The sequence below is a fragment of the Zophobas morio genome, unplaced genomic scaffold (assembly GCF_036711695.1).
Source record: "Zophobas morio isolate AGI-343-1 ecotype UQ-CSIRO unplaced genomic scaffold, CSIRO_AGI_Zmor_V1 ptg000002l, whole genome shotgun sequence".
Classification (NCBI taxonomy): Eukaryota; Metazoa; Arthropoda; class Insecta; order Coleoptera; family Tenebrionidae; genus Zophobas; species Zophobas morio.
Genome location: NW_026972107.1, coordinates 8,789,747 through 8,806,103, shown reverse-complemented (window position 1 = coordinate 8,806,103; position 16,357 = coordinate 8,789,747). Strand labels below are relative to the sequence as shown.

Sequence of the window (16,357 nt, the reverse complement as noted above, 5' to 3'; positions counted from 1 at the left end):
GCACGTAAATCACTTCATTAGGTAATACGAAAATTGCAAAGCAAGGGAAATTATACACTCTTTTACTGCTTAAGTTGTAAGTTCAAATGAGGAAATAGCGTTTTTAACTATAACGAAGTTCATCTACCGCATCAACTTTCACAGATAGTTAAGATAGTTACGAAATTTAAGGTAATTTTTCATTTTCTTTCAAGGTTAATGCAGTATAGATTTTTGACGAAAACTACATACTAGTGTCATTTCAATTTCACTGGTTTATTAACAAAAAAACGAGTGCCACAAATAGGTTCAAATTAGAATTGTTTCTCTTTTTTTCAAAGTTATATTCTTAATTTTTAGTATTTCTGCACCTATCAGACTACATGACTGAACAATTGAAACATCCTAGACTCCAACACTCTACATAAATATTTGTAATTGTTTTTGTAAGTAAACTTTAAAATCTCATATTTTAAATAGCTGCCATTATTTTCTACACTGTAGCTTTCTGTCAGTACTTATGCATTGTTAAAGATAGTTCTCGACGTTTAAATCAACAAGAATTATTGCTATTCACCTCAAAAACAGATTAAGTATTATGTTTTTTATTTCGCGTATAGAAATAAGGATTTTGCAATTAAGCTCGCCCCCCTTGGCGCACGACGAATGAAAAAATCATCACAATTGAGATAGGGCGGGTGGGCGGGGCTTATATTTTGCCTTATTTTTCTTAGTATACATAGCGATTTTTTCACAACAAGAAACTTAAAACATGGTTTTTGCAAGGAAATATAGATTTTGCAATTATTTTTTGATTTGCAAAATCGATATTTCCTTATTCAAATTTTCGATTTTAAACATGTTTTAAGTTTCATGTTGTGAAAAGAAGTCTACACATATTAAAACAAAAAGACAAAATGTAAAACCCGCCCACCCTCCCTATCTCAATTGTGATGATTTTTTTTATTCGCCCTGAATCAAGAGGGTGAAGCTTAACTGCAACATACTTATTTCTTTACAAGATATTAAAAACATGTTTTTGAGCATCGGGTTGTTCAAAGAATACTACGTATATTAAGAAAAAAAGGCAAAATATAGACACCGCCCACCCACCCCATCTCAACTGTGATCATTTTTTTATTCTTAGAAACTTAAAACACGTTTCAAATGGTAAATTTGTGCAAGAAAATATGGATTTTGCAAATTAGGCTCAGCCCCTAGGTCGGCCAATAAATGAAAACTTCATTACTATTTAGATCAGGACAAGTATGGGCGGGGTTTACTCTCTGACTTAATTTTTTTCTTAATATATGTGCGTAGCATTCTTTGAATAACACGGTACTCAAAAACATATCTTACATGGTAATTTCTTGTAAAGAAATAATAACGGTTTTGCAATTAAATCCCGCCCCTTTGGCTCTCGACGATTAAAAAAAAGCATTACAATTTAGATACGGTGGGTGGGCGGGGCTTACTTTTTGTATTTTTTTTTCTTAGTATGTGTAAACTTATTTCGACAACAATAAACTTAAAACATGTGTAAAATGGTAAATTTTTGTAGTAATCAACTTAATCCTCCATTTTTCTTCTACAACCCCCTTAAATACGACAAAAGTTAAACATCAAAGTTACTGTCGATATATAAATCCCACTTTATAAATTTGCTGTTGACGTTGAAGTTTCCGTTGCAATTGCTGTTCCCTCTGACGTTGCTTTTAGAACTGAAAAATGCCATTTATAAACTTCGTTGCCAAGTTGGCGTTGAGAGTAACTTTGATGATCAACTATTCCCGTATTTAAAGGGGCTGTAAACGAAAGGTGGAGGATTTAAGTTGATTACTACAAAAATTTACCATTTTAAACATGTTTGAAGTTTCTTGTTGTCGAAATAAGTCTGCACATATTAAGAAAAAAAGGGAAAATGTAGCCCCGCCCACCCACCCTATCTCAATTGTGATGATTTTTTTTATTCGTATTGAGCCAAAAAGGCGGAGCTTAACTGCAAAATCTTTATTTCTCTGCGAGAAATTAAAAACATGTTTTTCAGGATCTTGTCCAAAGAATACTATGTAGGTATATTAAGAAAAATATAAAGCCAAGGATTAGGCCTCACCCATACCCGCCCCGATCTCAATTCTCAATTGTAATGAATTTTTCATTCGTTGTCAGATTTTTTTTTTAATATACATTGTATTTTTTAAGCAACAAGATTTTAATTTCTTGTAAAGAAGTAAGCATATTGTGCAGTTAAGCTCCGCCCTCTTGGTTCACCACGGCGAATAAAAAAAATCATCACAAGTGAGATAGGACGGGTGGGCGGGCTTACTTACATTTTGCCTTTTTGTTTTAATGTGTGCAGACTTCTTTTCCAACATGAAACTTAAAACATGTTTAAAAATAGAAATTTGTATACGGAAATATCAATTCTGCAATAGGCTCGGCCCCATAGTTGCACAATTCATATGTCCTTGCAAAAATGTACCATTTTAACCATGTTCTAAGTTTCTTGTTGTGAAAAGATGGCTATATATATATTAAGAAAAAAAAGGCAAAATATAAACCCCGCCCACCCGCCCTATCTCAATTCTGATGATTTTTGTATTCGTCGTAAGCCGAGAGGCGGAGCTTAATTGTAAAATCCTTATTTTTCTACGAGAAATTATCATGTGAAATACGTTCTTAAGTAATCGTTTTATACACTTAGATAATCTTGTTATTTTTCCTACTTTGGTCCCTAGTTCGTAATTATTAAATCAAATATAGAAATTCTAGAACAAAAATCGACAAAAACAACAAACTAATAATGATTTGGAACCAAATTGCAAGAAACCAAAAAATAACATCTTATTTGATAATGCTTTAACCGTCGCTGAGTTAGACTTAGTAACGAGCATTGACAACAGCTCGCATATGGTTAATTAAATTTCTAACTTCTTTTTGATCAATTTCTTGCCACTCTTGCGTCAATCTAGTGTTAGCTCTGGGAGGGTAGCAGGAGAGTGCTGTAATGCTTGAATTCTTTTTCCTACTATGTCCCATAAATGCTCAATGGAATTGAGGTCCGGACTTCGTGCAGGCCAGTTCATACGTACGATCTCCACTTGTGCAAAATAAAATTTTAAAATTTTGCGTTAATTTTGAGGGGCAGTGTACAAAGAAAACTAAATATATGAATTAAAAAGCAAACCACAAGAGAAGCCCCACCCATCCGTCTCAATCTCAATCGTGATGCATTTTTCATTCGTTATGAGACCAAGGGGCGGAGCCTAATTGCAGAATCGATACTTTCCTATAAAAATTTACCATTTTTTATATCTTTGTTGTTGTGAAAAGAAGACTACACACATTAAGAAAAAAGGGCTTGTAGTTATAATACCTAATCTGTTTTTGAGACGAATAGTAATAAATGTTGTTGATTTAAACGTCGAGAAATATCCTTAAAAATGCATAAGTACTGACAGAAAGCTACAGTGTAGAAAATGAGCAGCTATTTAAAATATGAGGGTGAACAGATGATTAAATGGCTTAATATTAGTGGACCTCATTATCTATTATATCAAAATTGGATTTTCGTGGAATTAGTGCTGTCAACCAGAAAAATGTCCCTCCTACTTCAGGAGATTTTCGTGCAAGTTGGCAGCACCGCACACTGCCGGGATTCGATTGGTTGAAAACCCGGCGTCAACGGTAACGGCAACGTAACGGTTAACAGCAACGTCAGCGACAAGTTTATAAATCGACCTTATTTGTAGGTGTTGTACTAAATGCTGTAGGTACGAACACCTTCAGCATTTAGTATCAAAAAACACAAGTTTTTTGGAAGAAACAATATTTATTAAACTTGATTTTTCTAAGGTTACGACAACCAATGACAATTAAACTGTCATATAGTAGAAATCATTAGAAATATTTGTATTACCAACGTAAAACAACAAATAGTCAGCTGCAATAGGCAAATGAAATCACGTTAACATTTTCATTAAAGGCGAGTGTATAATGTGTTGCATAAATTCATCACGCTGAAGTAATAAGTAGTAAAAATATGATTCTTTGATTCAAAAAATAGTACCTACCACACATTCAATATATTCCAAGCCAAAAGCATCGACTTCAACAATGCTTTATTAAAGTGCTTAAAAATTGGCAGAAATCCTTGAAAATAACATCATATTATTCATACAACTAGAATAAATAATAAACATACATAAATCGTGTAAGGTAATTACAGTGGTTACTCTAATGACTTGCAAATTACAAAATTACATTTTATGAGAGAAACGCTATTGCACATATGTCCCTCAACAAATAAATCAAATGCTTGTCCAAAAACTATGTAACAACAACTTATTGTTATTAACAAATAACAATTAAATATAACCACACGACTTTTATGTAACATAATTCAAATTTAAACCAGAAAATTGCGCAGTGCGCCCCGCATAAACGCGCACGCGCAGACCAAAGTGCAATGGAAAACTATAAAACAATATTTTCAAATTAATGAAATTATTCCGGCTTTTTTCGCGTCTCAGTTCTCTTGCAGCCATGACATCGCTAGAAAGTGCAAAAAGAGCAGCTGCATTCAAAGCAGTGGATTTGCACGTGCACAACAACAACATAGTGGGAATAGGAAGTGGTTCCACTGTAATCTACGCTGTCGAGAGGTTATCTGAACGCGTTAAAAACGAAAAAATCAACGTACAGTGCGTCCCCACATCCTTCCAAGCTAGACAACTGATTGTGCAACACAAACTACCTTTGACAGACCTGGAAATCCACCCCAGGTTGGATGTATGCATTGATGGGGCTGATGAGGTCGATAACAGCTTAACACTGATCAAAGGAGGCGGAGGATGTTTATTACAGGAGAAAATTGTTGCTAGTTGCGCAAAGGAGCTTATCATTATTGCTGATTTTACAAAAAATTCGCACAAGCTGGGGGAGCAGTACAAGAAGGGGATACCGATTGAGGTTGTGCCTATGGCATATGCTCCAATTAAAACTCAAATTGAGAATCTCTATGGAGGGGCTGTGGAACTGCGGATGGCTAAAGCTAAAGCAGGACCTGTAGTAACAGATAATGGGAATTTTATCCTTGACTGGAAGAACTTCCAAGATTATAACTGGGAGGAGATAAACACAAAGTTGAATGTTATTCCAGGGGTTGTGGAAACTGGTTTGTTTGTTAAAATGGCAAAGAAAGCCTACTTTGGGTTAGCTGATGGATCAATCAAAGAACAACTCGCTCTGGCTTAATTTGTATTTAAAAGGAATGCCATTACTCGATTAAAAATATATACAAATTTTTATATTTTTATATGTTGTTTGCATTAAAATAAATTGATTGTGCAACACTTACATATTCTTTCAACAACAAATCACACACAAGCAGTGCTCAAAAGTGAGACAAAAACCCATAAATGGAATGTGTAAACCACTCAATATAAACTAGTTTTCTTCATAATTCTTAAAAATTCCTCCTGATTTATTTCACCATCGCCATCTCGATCAGCTTCATCAATCATCTCTTGTAACTCCTCATCAGTGAGGTTCTCCCCCAGCTCTTTAGCAACCCGTTTCAAATTCTTAAAACTAATCTTTCCAGTTTCATCATCATCAAACAACCGAAACGCTTTCATAATCTCCTCTTTTGAATCTTTCTCAGCCATTTTTAAAGTCATCAGTTGCACAAAATCATCAAAGGACAATTTCCCCGTGCCCTTAACGTCTACGTCGGCTATCATCTTCTTAATTTCCTCTTTCTTTGGCTCAAAACCTAGCGCTCTTATTGCGACCTTTAAATCTTTAGCATCAATCTTCCCCGTCCCGTCGGTATCAAACAAATCAAAGGCTTCTTTAATGTCGTGCTTTTGCTCCTCAGTCAGTTCGAATTTACTGGTCATCTTCTTGCGTGCCGAAGACATTGGTTGCTTTTTGAAAGCAAACGAAGGGGTGGTATGAGGCTGGGTCTGAAAAGGAGGATCTTGGTTAGGTATATTTTACACTCCCAGATTTACCATGGGGAGGGAATTATACAATACAAAAGTTCGAGATTCTTTCACGGGGAATATTTGTTTGAAGTGGTTTTGTTTGTATGTCACTTCCGGATTTTTAAACAAATTTTGTGACAGCCAGTGAAGCCACCTTAAAATCTGCAGCTGTTGTAAGTGAGATGGAAATTGTTTGTGAATTAAATCAGTGAAAGCGACTTTTAATTTGCATATTCTTGCTATTCACCTAAAGAGTTGCGAATAAACGTAAGATTATTATTTTTGGTAAATTCGTGGTCATTTTTTTTGTCTTGGCAAATTCAGTGTGACCAACATAATAATTGCATTTTCACCATACCGGAACTTTTGTTTACATTTGTTGCTAATTTTGCAACCATCACTGTTGCAACTACGAAAATTTCGCAATAATAATAATATTACGTCAACAGATTTCAAATATTTTCCCGATCAGTGGTGACGTCGCATTTAAATTTTTTGTTCGTAATATTATTTTGCTATTTTTGGCGTTTATCCGTGCAGAATCTGATTTAAAAATTCAAACTAGGGACATTTCTCTTTTTGGCGAACAAAGCCTTCCATTGACGTAATTCTCCCTAGATTAGATTGTCAAACCGGCCTCGCGCTCAGTCGTTGTTGTTAGCTGATCTTTCCCGCTCCTAAATGTTTGTTATCAGCTAAACATCGAATTTCTAAATTTTAACGTTCAAGCAACATTCCACAAATTTCGTGTCCCCTCAACCCCCGAAATCAACATGTCGAAAGCAGAAGAAGGCGCTGAAACCGCTGACACTGGTGAAAATTCGGTAAGTAACCGTTCCACCAAAACCGTTCGTTAGGTGGTAAAAGGTGACCACAGGTTCATTGACTCCACAATCTCCTCTAATGATCGCCTGTTTTTAAGAATGCCTCGTCTTCCGACACGCTGTCATCCCGCGGAAAAGGCGAAGATTTCGAGACAAAGCTAGAAACCGACCGCGGAAGACGTTTTGAGTACTTGCTGAAACAGACTGAGATTTTTTCGCATTTTATGAACCAGAGCAAAACCCCGTCGAAACCGAAGTCCGGCCGCCCGAAGAAAGTCAAAGAGGATCCAGTGGCAGACCATCGACACAGGAAGACCGAACAGGAGGAAGATGAGGAGCTGCTGGCTGAGAGCAACACCAAGGCGAAGCCGACGATTCGGTTCGAGTGTTCGCCGTATTACATAAAGAACGGCGAAATGAGGGACTACCAAATACGCGGGTTGAATTGGATGGTTTCGCTGTATGAAAATGGGATCAATGGGATTTTGGCCGACGAGATGGGGCTGGGGAAAACTCTACAAACGATCTCTCTGTTAGGATTTATGAAGCACTACAAAAATATACCGTCGCCGCATATTGTCATTGTGCCAAAATCAACGTTGGCTAATTGGATGAACGAGTTCAAGAAGTGGTGTCCTAGTCTGAGGGCTGTGTGTCTAATTGGTGATCAGGAGGCCAGAGTAAGCTTAATTTTTGTTATTTATTTAATGATTCATCTTTACTGTGGTTAGTTACATATGTAGATAGAATTTGAAATCTGTGACTAAATTTTTAGCGCCAATAACGTCAGAGATAAAAAATAAAAGATAAGGTTTTCATCTGCTGTGGAAATGTGCAGAAAAATTACAAAGGCTTTGTGTGTTCTCCTATTACACACAGACGCCTTCAACTCATTGTATACTTTTGAATTATGTCGATTTTATGCTACATAGCAGAGTTATGGACAAATGTAAACAATTATGATTGATTTCACTGCGTACTTTTCCATTTTCCGCAATTTTGCTGCATTACAGCGTTATTATTGTTTGTACAATCGTTCTATTTTCAGCCTATTTTAGACATTGTCGCTCGTCGTTTTTAGCGAAGCAGTCTTTATCTGTCAGAGTCTGTTGTCATCTGAAGAATTATTCCTGTTTTCATGTTGGTAACAATCAATCAATAAACGATATTTTTGTGTTAATTTCTGCGTCTCACATCCTGAATCGACGTCATATCGCTATGACGTCACACCTATATCTGCCGTCAGTTTAACTGCTTTAATTTAAAATAAACGACAAATTATAGAAAAATCTCCATTTTTGAGATAAAGCAGCTGAATTTATTCCTTATTAGTCGTAGTATTAGATCAAGCCTTGCCCCTGAAATGCAATCAAAACAAACCCAATTTTTTAGAGAGAAAAAAAATAGGAATCCAATCACAATGCTAGAAAAAAGTAGCACTTGCGTGGTTCAAACTCGCCATCTTTGCATTATTGACATGACGCTCTAACCAACTGAGTTAAAGGAACCTTGCTTGGCGTTCCTCGTACGTTATAAAATATTTGGATGGCTAAGGCGGATTCATAAACCACAAATACCGTCAGCTCAACAAGTCCCGTTTTTTCAATGGTTTATAAACTTTTTCTACTCCAGAACACATCAGAGTCGACAAAATTTTCATATAAAATACATTTTACATATTTCCCCCTAAAAATCGCCTTCTTCTTGTATAGAACGCTTTCATTCGAGACGTGATGATGCCCGGCGACTGGGACGTCTGCGTCACCTCGTACGAAATGGTGATCAAAGAAAAATCGGTTTTCAAAAAATTCAACTGGCGCTACATGGTAATCGACGAAGCTCACCGAATCAAAAACGAAAAGTCCAAACTATCGGAAATTTTGCGCGAATTCAAAACGACCAACCGTCTCCTGCTCACCGGTACCCCCCTCCAAAACAACCTCCACGAACTCTGGGCCCTCCTCAACTTCCTGCTGCCCGATGTCTTCAATTCCGCCGACGACTTCGACGCTTGGTTCAATACCAACCAGTGTTTGGGCGACAACCAACTCATCGAACGTTTACACGCAGTATTAAAACCGTTTTTGTTAAGACGTCTGAAATCGGAAGTGGAGAAGAAACTGAAGCCCAAGAAAGAGCTGAAGGTTTACGTGGGTTTGAGTAAGATGCAGAGGGAGTGGTACACGAAGGTTCTGTTGAAAGATATAGATATCGTGAACGGTGCCGGGAAAGTAGAGAAGATGAGGCTACAGAACATTCTTATGCAGCTTCGGAAATGTTCGAATCATCCGTACTTGTTTGATGGTGCTGAACCGGGACCACCGTACACCACTGACGAACACTTGGTGTTCAACTGTGGCAAAATGGTACTTTTGGATAAACTTTTACCGAAGTTGAGGGAACAAGATTCTAGGGTACTTATATTTTCGCAAATGACAAGGATGTTGGATATTTTGGAGGACTATTGCCATTGGAGGGGCTACCAGTATTGTAGGTTAGATGGACAGACACCTCATGAAGACAGACAACGCCAGATTAATGAGTACAATGAGCCGGATAGCATAAAGTTCATTTTCATGTTGTCGACACGAGCAGGTGGATTGGGTATTAATTTAGCTACCGCTGATGTGGTCATTATTTACGATTCGGACTGGAATCCCCAAATGGATCTGCAAGCTATGGACAGAGCTCACCGAATTGGCCAAAAGAAACAAGTCCGGGTTTTCAGGTTCGTACTATTACAGTCAAAAACTAGTGCAATTATCCGTAAAAAATAACTATCCATAATTAACTCACTTACAGGTTCATCACTGAAAACACCGTTGAAGAAAAAATCGTGGAGCGAGCAGAAGTGAAACTAAGATTAGACAAACTGGTCATACAACAGGGTCGTTTAGTAGACAATAAAACCCAGTCGTTAAACAAAGACGAAATGTTGAACATGATTCGATACGGAGCAAATCATGTATTCGCGTCAAAAGACTCGGAAATAACAGACGAAGACATCGATAGCATTCTGCAAAAGGGTGAAGCAAAGGTAAGCACATTTGCATAGTGGGGCTTCTAGCTCAACTTCAATAATCTTGATTCCAGACGGCCGAGCTGAACCAAAGACTAGAATCTTTAGGAGAATCCTCCTTAAGAAACTTCACCGTCGACACCCCCACCGAATCCGTCTACAAGTTCGAGGGTGAAGACTACCGCGAGAAACAAAAGAACGTAGGTCTGTGCACCTGGATCGAGCCCCCGAAACGTGAACGAAAAGCCAATTACGCAGTCGACGCCTACTTCCGTGAAGCTCTCCGCGTTTCCGAACCCAAAGCTCCGAAAGCCCCGCGCCCCCCGAAACAACCAATCGTACAAGATTTCCAATTTTTCCCACCCAGATTATTCGAACTCCTAGACCAAGAAATTTACTTCTACCGGAAAACTCTGGGTTACAAAGTCCCCAAGAACTTGGAATTGGGGCCGGAAGCCACCAAGCAGCAGCGCGAAGAACAAAGAAAAATCGACGAGTCGGAAACGTTGACGGAAGAGGAGCAAACGGAAAAGGAACAATTGTTGACCCAGGGGTTCACCAACTGGAGCAAACGCGACTTCAACCAGTTCATCAAAGCGAACGAAAAGTATGGACGCGACGACATCGAAAACATCGCGAAGGAAGTCGAAGGGAAAACTCCCGAAGAAGTGATGGAGTACTCCGCCGTGTTTTGGGAAAGGTGCCACGAACTCCAAGACATCGACAGAATCATGGCGCAGATCGAAAGAGGCGAGACCAAAATCCAGCGCCGTGCCAGTATTAAAAGGGCTCTGGATGCCAAAATGGCCCGCTATCGGGCGCCCTTCCACCAACTCAGAATCGCCTACGGTACTAACAAAGGCAAGAACTACATGGAAGACGAAGACCGGTTTTTGGTATGCATGCTGCACAGGTTGGGCTTCGACAGGGAGAACGTCTACGAGGAGTTGCGGGCGGCTGTGAGGGCGTCTCCGCAGTTCCGCTTCGATTGGTTCTTGAAATCCCGCACCGCCATGGAGTTGCAGAGGCGCTGTAACACTCTGATCACGCTGATCGAGAGGGAGAACGCCGAGTTGGAGGAGCGGGAGAGGAACGAGCGGAAGAAGAAGGTGTCCAAATCGAACACGGTCACCGGGAACTCGACGCAGGTCTCTTCGAAGAGCGGGCAAAAGCGCAAAAATGACAGTACTGGCGGGGCTGTGGAGAAGAAAAAGAAGAAGAAATGAGAATTACTGTTCTTTTAAGTTTTTTACTTGCGTTATTTTAGGAAATTTTTGTATTGTATGAAAGTTTTGTGAGTGTTGTGGTATTTATTATTGTAATACGTGTATTGCAACAAACCTCAATAAATTTTAGGCGTACCACGTACAAATGGTTTTTTTTTGGGGCGTTAAAATCGTCGAATTTTGAAAAATAATGATAACTTGATATCTAAAAATATATTTATGTCTAAGAGAATCAAATTATTATACTTATTTTATTATTTGACACAAAGTGAATGACGTATTTAAATACCTAAGATGCTCATGGTTGCTCTAAATAGGGTATTTTAAAGACTTTCACCCCAAGATAATCACTGATTTCTGCACAAATCTGATAACAGTAGAGCAGCAAATCGATTAGTACCAAAACCTAAAAATGTCTGTTAGCAGTCTAGAGCTTCGTGGATATTAACTTACTAAGCAGAACCACAGAAGGTAGTACTCCTTTACAAAAGGACCAAAACACTGATTCAAGAAAAAAATAAAAGCTCCTAAATGTGATGAATTGATGTAATTAATTCCACTTTTCGTCATTTGAGCAACCTATAAACACAATATTAGCTTCAAAAATCCATCAAATGAAGACTTACCATAAGACTGTTACACACTTTGGACGTTGCTAATCCAAATGTTAAAATAAACAAACACGGATGTTCTTCATAGATATGCTCTGCTGACTGTTGCCAAATAATGAACGTGAACACAACGATGATTAAAAGTGGTATGGCAGGCGATAACGCATTCGTTCCCTAATGGATATAAACTCTATAGAAAATATTCATTATAAAATTAATTAATTAACATTTAAATAAACTGTGGTGTCCCAGTTTGAACTAAAATTTCGCGCTAAAAAATTGTTTAAATGAACCTGAATTGTACCGACGCCACAGTTCTCCCACCAACGAGCGTAATTAATTATTAATGTTTTTCCGATTTTTAGCTTTTCCTGTGTGAAAAAATGTTCATTAAGAAAATCGTTAAACATAAGCAACCACGTGCAAGTTTAGTTCTTTTCTGGTAGTTGGTAGTTCCCTAAGGGGATGCATTTTGTTTATTTATCATGTGTTTATTTAGGATAAGCTGGGGACAGTCCACGAAATAAACTCTCAAAGCTAATTGTTTTAAGTAACCAGTAACTTGGACAAGGCATAATTCAACTTCATGTAAATTCTTTGTTCTTTAAAATTGTTGGTAGAGGGTGGCATAATTTAATTTCGCTTGTTTTTCTCTTGTAATTTTAATACTCTATTTCCATTTGCTACCACTAAAATTTTATCACAAAATCTGAAGCCGGTTCTGTTGACCTTCTAAATCTGAACAATTGCAAGTGATTTACTGGGGTACCGAAACCACTCTAAATGAATAGTAAAAAATTAAACTGCTGCCATATAACCTTACAAAAAATTGATCACTGTAAAAACCCTTTTTAAAATGTTAAAATAAAACCAAGTATCTTACGAATTTTCATACCGACTGACCGTACGTGAAGCGGTAAATTTTTGATTGAGAATGTTCAAAAAAGAAGACAATTAAGCAGAAAAAAAATTTTCAAGATTTATCACTCCACGCACGAGTACACATTTTCCTTAGTTGTATTGAAATAATATTAAGTTATTTATATCAAACAGAAAATACGATTCAATCTTACAGCAACTGTCGATTCGTTTTTCACTGTCGCTCTGAAGATAACGGACAAGCTTGTTACAATAATAAAAAAAGCATTAATTCCAGCTATGATTAAAATTATGCACTTCATCTCCATTTGTAGTCCAAAGATCTGCAATAAGAAAATAAGTGACTCCACAAGTTAGACTTCCAAATTTGATTACAGATATAGCATGAGGTGTTGAAATCTCACCTTCGTTGACCAAACACTAGGTCCAAAAACAGAAGACACTAAAAGAATGCATGAAGTGGCAAACTCGGCCTCTATGACGTCGATATGTCCAAAGTGTAAGGTTCCCGAAACGTACTTTTGCCAATGGGCCAAATAAAAAAGCGTCATACCAAGAAAACACTAAAATTGAACTTATTTCGATCAGTCCTTAGAGCAGCTGTTATTTTACCAACCGAAATGAGCATTACTTCTGGGATGTCGCCAGCTTGGAAGCCAATACATAGTGCGACAGCCAGAAGTACTATAGATATAGCATCGCAACCATGGTCAAACAGTTCGCCCAAAGGATTGGCTGTACCAGTTCTTCTAGCCTGTTTTCCATCTATTCCATCCAAAGTTTGGTAGATGAAAATGCCCACAGCGCAAAATCCGCACGCCCATTTGGGAGCTTCTTGCTTTGCGTCCGGCGAATACCTAAAATTAAACGCACTTAACACGTATTTCATACAAAAAAAAATCATTAAAGCGACATTGAAATTATCTCTACTGTTTCGATTAATGTGGCGGTCATTATCGTCACCAATCAGAATCAAGGATTTCAATTTTTTAGACATACAAGCGCACTCAAGTAAATATATCGCAAAAAAATTAACTGGACAACTGTTTTTACAAAAAGTACTTACCATACAAGAATCAAAGTAGTCACAACATTGACGATGAGTCCCACAACTGTGATGAGATTCGGTGCGATCCAAATGGGCACTTTCAACGTTAACCAGTCCCAATAGGACAACAAGAAAAGTCTTTCCAGAATAGTAGTACCTTGGCATGAATATTGATGGTCGCGTAAATTTTTTAATTGGTTGTTAGATAGTAGCCGTATTTTACACAGTTTCATCGTTGCGAGTACTGAAGCGAAGGTACGTTAGTGTGCACCACGTGCGGGATAGTTGTAAATGCGACGTTTACGATAAGGGAAACACTGTTAATAAGGCAATGGTCGAAAAACGAATGTTTTTTACAATTTGAATGCATAATTCGGTAATACTGGCGCATGCGTATTGATAAGAACCGTAAATTATTATATTACTGACATATCTACAGTTTGTATGGTTTGTATATCGATGGAAGCCAACTTCGCGGTTTATATTTGAGGATTGGTATGTGAGGATAATAACGTCAGCATAAAGTCGACTTATTATTATTAATTTTATTTTTCCCATTTGCAGCTTTTTCGATTCTTTGTGTTCTGTGATGTGCTGGTTTCGGGGATTCAAAATATAGAATAAATTTCCATAATGTCAAACTTTATGTGACGGAGTGTGGACGATTAACTCCGAACGATAGCGAGGCGAATTAAGTCCATATATTTTATTGCAAAAAAGGCATATTTACATAATTTTAACTAATGAATGTGTGAATTGTCTTTATTTTTATGAAAACGGATGTCTGAGTGCGAGTTTTTTCGTAACTCTTTAGAATACGGTATTCTAAACAAATCCACTTGGATATGATCACAGATTTCCATACAAATCTGATGAGAGTAAGCCAGGAAATCTATCACTACCCATAACTAAAAATGACTATTGTGATGTCATTTTTAGTTTTCAAAATCATCTTACCAGGCACAGCCACAAAACATAGTGTTCCTTTAAAAAGTTATTAAAGTATTGATTCAAAAAGAGCATCGCGGGCCCTAGAAGCGACCAATCTACGTAATCCAGTTTACTTCTTGTCATGTGAGCAACCTACAAAAGTGCGTTTAATCGAGAAAAAGGCACAAATCTGGCAAATACCACAATGCGGTTAGTCGCTTTGGAAGTTATTAGTCCAAAAGTTAAAATATACAACATTGGATGTTCTTCGTATATGTGTTCCGTGGACATTTGAGCAATAACGTACGTGGAGAGAAGTACGATCGAAAGTGGTATGAACGGTGATAGGACACTTGTTCCCTGTTAAAAAGAAATATCTAACAAATTTTATTTAAGATTTATTTAATAATTTTTGAGATGACGTCACCACGTTTTTGGTGCGTTGTTTCGACACACACACTTAATGCTACCTGCCAAGACGTTCTCTTACAGCAACTGTTGATCCATTTTTGCCCACTCCTTTCGTCAGAATATTGCGTAGATTTGGTAGTACCAGGATAAAAGAAACCACACTTGCTACAACCACGGCAAGCCACACCAACTCAAGTTCCGTCCCAGGTACCTGATACAACACAAACCATACAGAAAATACGAAGGTCCCGTTACTTACCTTCGTCCACCATATGCTGGGACCAAAGACACCAGTAACTAGATGGCTAAACATTACAGCGCACTGAGCCTCTGTAACGTCGATCTTTCCGAAACGGTATACCCCCGAAACGTAAATTTGCCAGTGTACGCAGTAAAAACACACCAAGGCGACAAAGCACTACGAGGTAAATTAGTTTTTTGAATTTTTGCGGCGAACACCAACCTGAAAAAGCATTAATTGGGGGTAGTACCCCAACTGGACTGCGACCAGTAGCGACAATGAAACGAAAACCATGGACACCGAGTCGCAGCCGTGATCAAACAATTCCCCAAGAGAGTTGGCCGTTCCGGTCCTTCTAGCCTGTTTTCCGTCGACTGCGTCGAAACTTTGGTAGATGAACTGTCCCAGAAAACACAAAAAGTGGGCCCACCGAGGGGGTTCTTGTTTTGCGTCTGGTGAGTACCTAGAGATTTGTTGCTGTGAATACATTCCGCCATCTTGTTTTTTAAAATTCGGTGGTTCTCTATCTAACTACACTACGTAATAATTGAGGTTAACGTTTACATTACTGATACAACTAAATGAATGTATAAAGTGTGACACTATCAAATACATAATTACAACATTTATCAAGAAACTTACATGACGAGTATTAAAGCGGTGACGATATTTATAGCTAATCCCAGAACAGTGATCAGATTGGGCGCCAACCACATGGGCATTTTCAGGGTTAGCCAATTCCAGAAGGGTTGTAAAACTGGGTCCAACACACCAACACCTTCACACGAATATTTATGTTCAGCTAAACATTTTAATTGGGACCGGGAAAGTATCTTTCCGTGATAGAACTTCATTTTGCTTGAAACGTCAGCGTGTCCTATCACAACACAAGTTAGTAGTGATACACTTTAGTGCTCACTGAACACTATCGCAATGTTTATGTCCTGAGCGATATGGAAATGAACACTGATATGCGACATGCAAACACTGTAAAGTCTGCATAATGTGGCGACTCCGTGCAGTAGCGACTTAAGCTCGTTATAGATGATCGATTTGATTGGTCCTCGAATTCGTCGATTTAACGCTGTACGTCATGCAGTACTTACCAAAGTGCATTTCATGCATGGCGTGATTTGCTCCAATGTATAAAAATGCATGACCAGAGTCAAGCTTCGTGTGCCATCGGGTTAGTAAAAAAT

The 16,357-nt window shown here is 38.0% G+C and overlaps 5 protein-coding genes across 6 annotated transcripts; 2 read left to right on the top strand and 3 right to left on the bottom strand.

Annotated features, from left to right (window-relative positions):
• The first annotated feature begins 4,433 nt into the window (after window positions 1-4,433).
• On the top strand, window positions 4,434-5,337 carry LOC135127157 (ribose-5-phosphate isomerase). Its single transcript, XM_064053523.1, has one exon. It carries the CDS (start codon window positions 4,480-4,482, stop codon window positions 5,233-5,235), a length of 756 nt encoding a protein of 251 aa, XP_063909593.1. The 5' UTR covers window positions 4,434-4,479; the 3' UTR covers window positions 5,236-5,337.
• On the bottom strand, window positions 5,225-6,319 carry LOC135127162 (uncharacterized). Of its 2 annotated transcripts, none has more exons than XM_064053545.1 (2): window positions 6,217-6,319; window positions 5,225-5,948 (listed from the first exon to the last, which is right to left on the bottom strand). In XM_064053545.1, the coding sequence occupies exon 2, from the start codon at window positions 5,901-5,903 to the stop codon at window positions 5,418-5,420; it is 486 nt and encodes a 161-aa protein (XP_063909615.1). In that variant the 5' UTR covers window positions 5,904-5,948; window positions 6,217-6,319; the 3' UTR covers window positions 5,225-5,417. The 2 variants fall into 2 exon arrangements, with proteins under 2 accessions (XP_063909615.1, XP_063909607.1); XM_064053537.1 differs by lacking the exon at window positions 6,217-6,319 and adding an exon at window positions 5,997-6,210.
• Window positions 6,320-6,560: 241 nt separating this feature from the next.
• LOC135127153 (chromatin-remodeling complex ATPase chain Iswi) lies at window positions 6,561-11,184 on the top strand. The gene is made up of 5 exons (XM_064053511.1): window positions 6,561-6,793; window positions 6,892-7,473; window positions 8,506-9,521; window positions 9,596-9,830; window positions 9,887-11,184. Exons 1-5 carry the CDS (start codon window positions 6,743-6,745, stop codon window positions 11,036-11,038), a joined length of 3,036 nt encoding a protein of 1,011 aa, XP_063909581.1. The 5' UTR covers window positions 6,561-6,742; the 3' UTR covers window positions 11,039-11,184.
• Window positions 11,185-11,269: 85 nt separating this feature from the next.
• LOC135127137 (choline/ethanolaminephosphotransferase 1-like) lies at window positions 11,270-13,809 on the bottom strand. Its single transcript, XM_064053486.1, has 7 exons — window positions 13,595-13,809; window positions 13,145-13,385; window positions 12,933-13,091; window positions 12,723-12,851; window positions 11,665-11,823; window positions 11,492-11,617; window positions 11,270-11,444 (listed from the first exon to the last, which is right to left on the bottom strand). Exons 1-7 carry the CDS (start codon window positions 13,807-13,809, stop codon window positions 11,337-11,339), a joined length of 1,137 nt encoding a protein of 378 aa, XP_063909556.1. The 3' UTR covers window positions 11,270-11,336.
• Window positions 13,810-14,300: 491 nt separating this feature from the next.
• On the bottom strand, window positions 14,301-16,340 carry LOC135127128 (choline/ethanolaminephosphotransferase 1-like). The gene is made up of 7 exons (XM_064053474.1): window positions 15,801-16,340; window positions 15,381-15,621; window positions 15,177-15,335; window positions 14,997-15,128; window positions 14,708-14,866; window positions 14,534-14,659; window positions 14,301-14,484 (listed from the first exon to the last, which is right to left on the bottom strand). Exons 1-7 carry the CDS (start codon window positions 16,010-16,012, stop codon window positions 14,317-14,319), a joined length of 1,197 nt encoding a protein of 398 aa, XP_063909544.1. The 5' UTR covers window positions 16,013-16,340; the 3' UTR covers window positions 14,301-14,316.
• Between the last annotated feature and the right edge of the window lie 17 nt (window positions 16,341-16,357).

Bases quoted from the DNA above. Each gene is read 5' to 3' on its own strand.
- LOC135127137 (XM_064053486.1), bottom strand. From the start codon at position 13,809: ATGAAACTGTGTAAAATACGGCTACTATCTAACAACCAATTAAAAAAT. The intron at 11,824-12,722 runs GTAAGATTGAAT...TATATCCATTAG, and splicing joins AAAACGAATCGACAGTTGCT to GGAACGAATGCGTTATCGCC. The intron at 11,445-11,491 runs GTAAGTTAATAT...AGACATTTTTAG, and splicing joins ACCTTCTGTGGTTCTGCTTA to GTTTTGGTACTAATCGATTT.
- LOC135127153 (XM_064053511.1), top strand. From the start codon at position 6,743: ATGTCGAAAGCAGAAGAAGGCGCTGAAACCGCTGACACTGGTGAAAAT. The intron at 6,794-6,891 runs GTAAGTAACCGT...CCTGTTTTTAAG, and splicing joins CTGACACTGGTGAAAATTCG to AATGCCTCGTCTTCCGACAC. The intron at 9,831-9,886 runs GTAAGCACATTT...TCTTGATTCCAG, and splicing joins TGCAAAAGGGTGAAGCAAAG to ACGGCCGAGCTGAACCAAAG.
- LOC135127128 (XM_064053474.1), bottom strand. From the start codon at position 16,012: ATGAAGTTCTATCACGGAAAGATACTTTCCCGGTCCCAATTAAAATGT. The intron at 15,622-15,800 runs GTAAGTTTCTTG...ACAAATCTCTAG, and splicing joins ACCGCTTTAATACTCGTCAT to GTACTCACCAGACGCAAAAC. The intron at 15,336-15,380 runs GTTGGTGTTCGC...TTTACCTCGTAG, and splicing joins CCCAATTAATGCTTTTTCAG to TGCTTTGTCGCCTTGGTGTG.
- LOC135127157 (XM_064053523.1), top strand. From the start codon at position 4,480: ATGAAATTATTCCGGCTTTTTTCGCGTCTCAGTTCTCTTGCAGCCATG.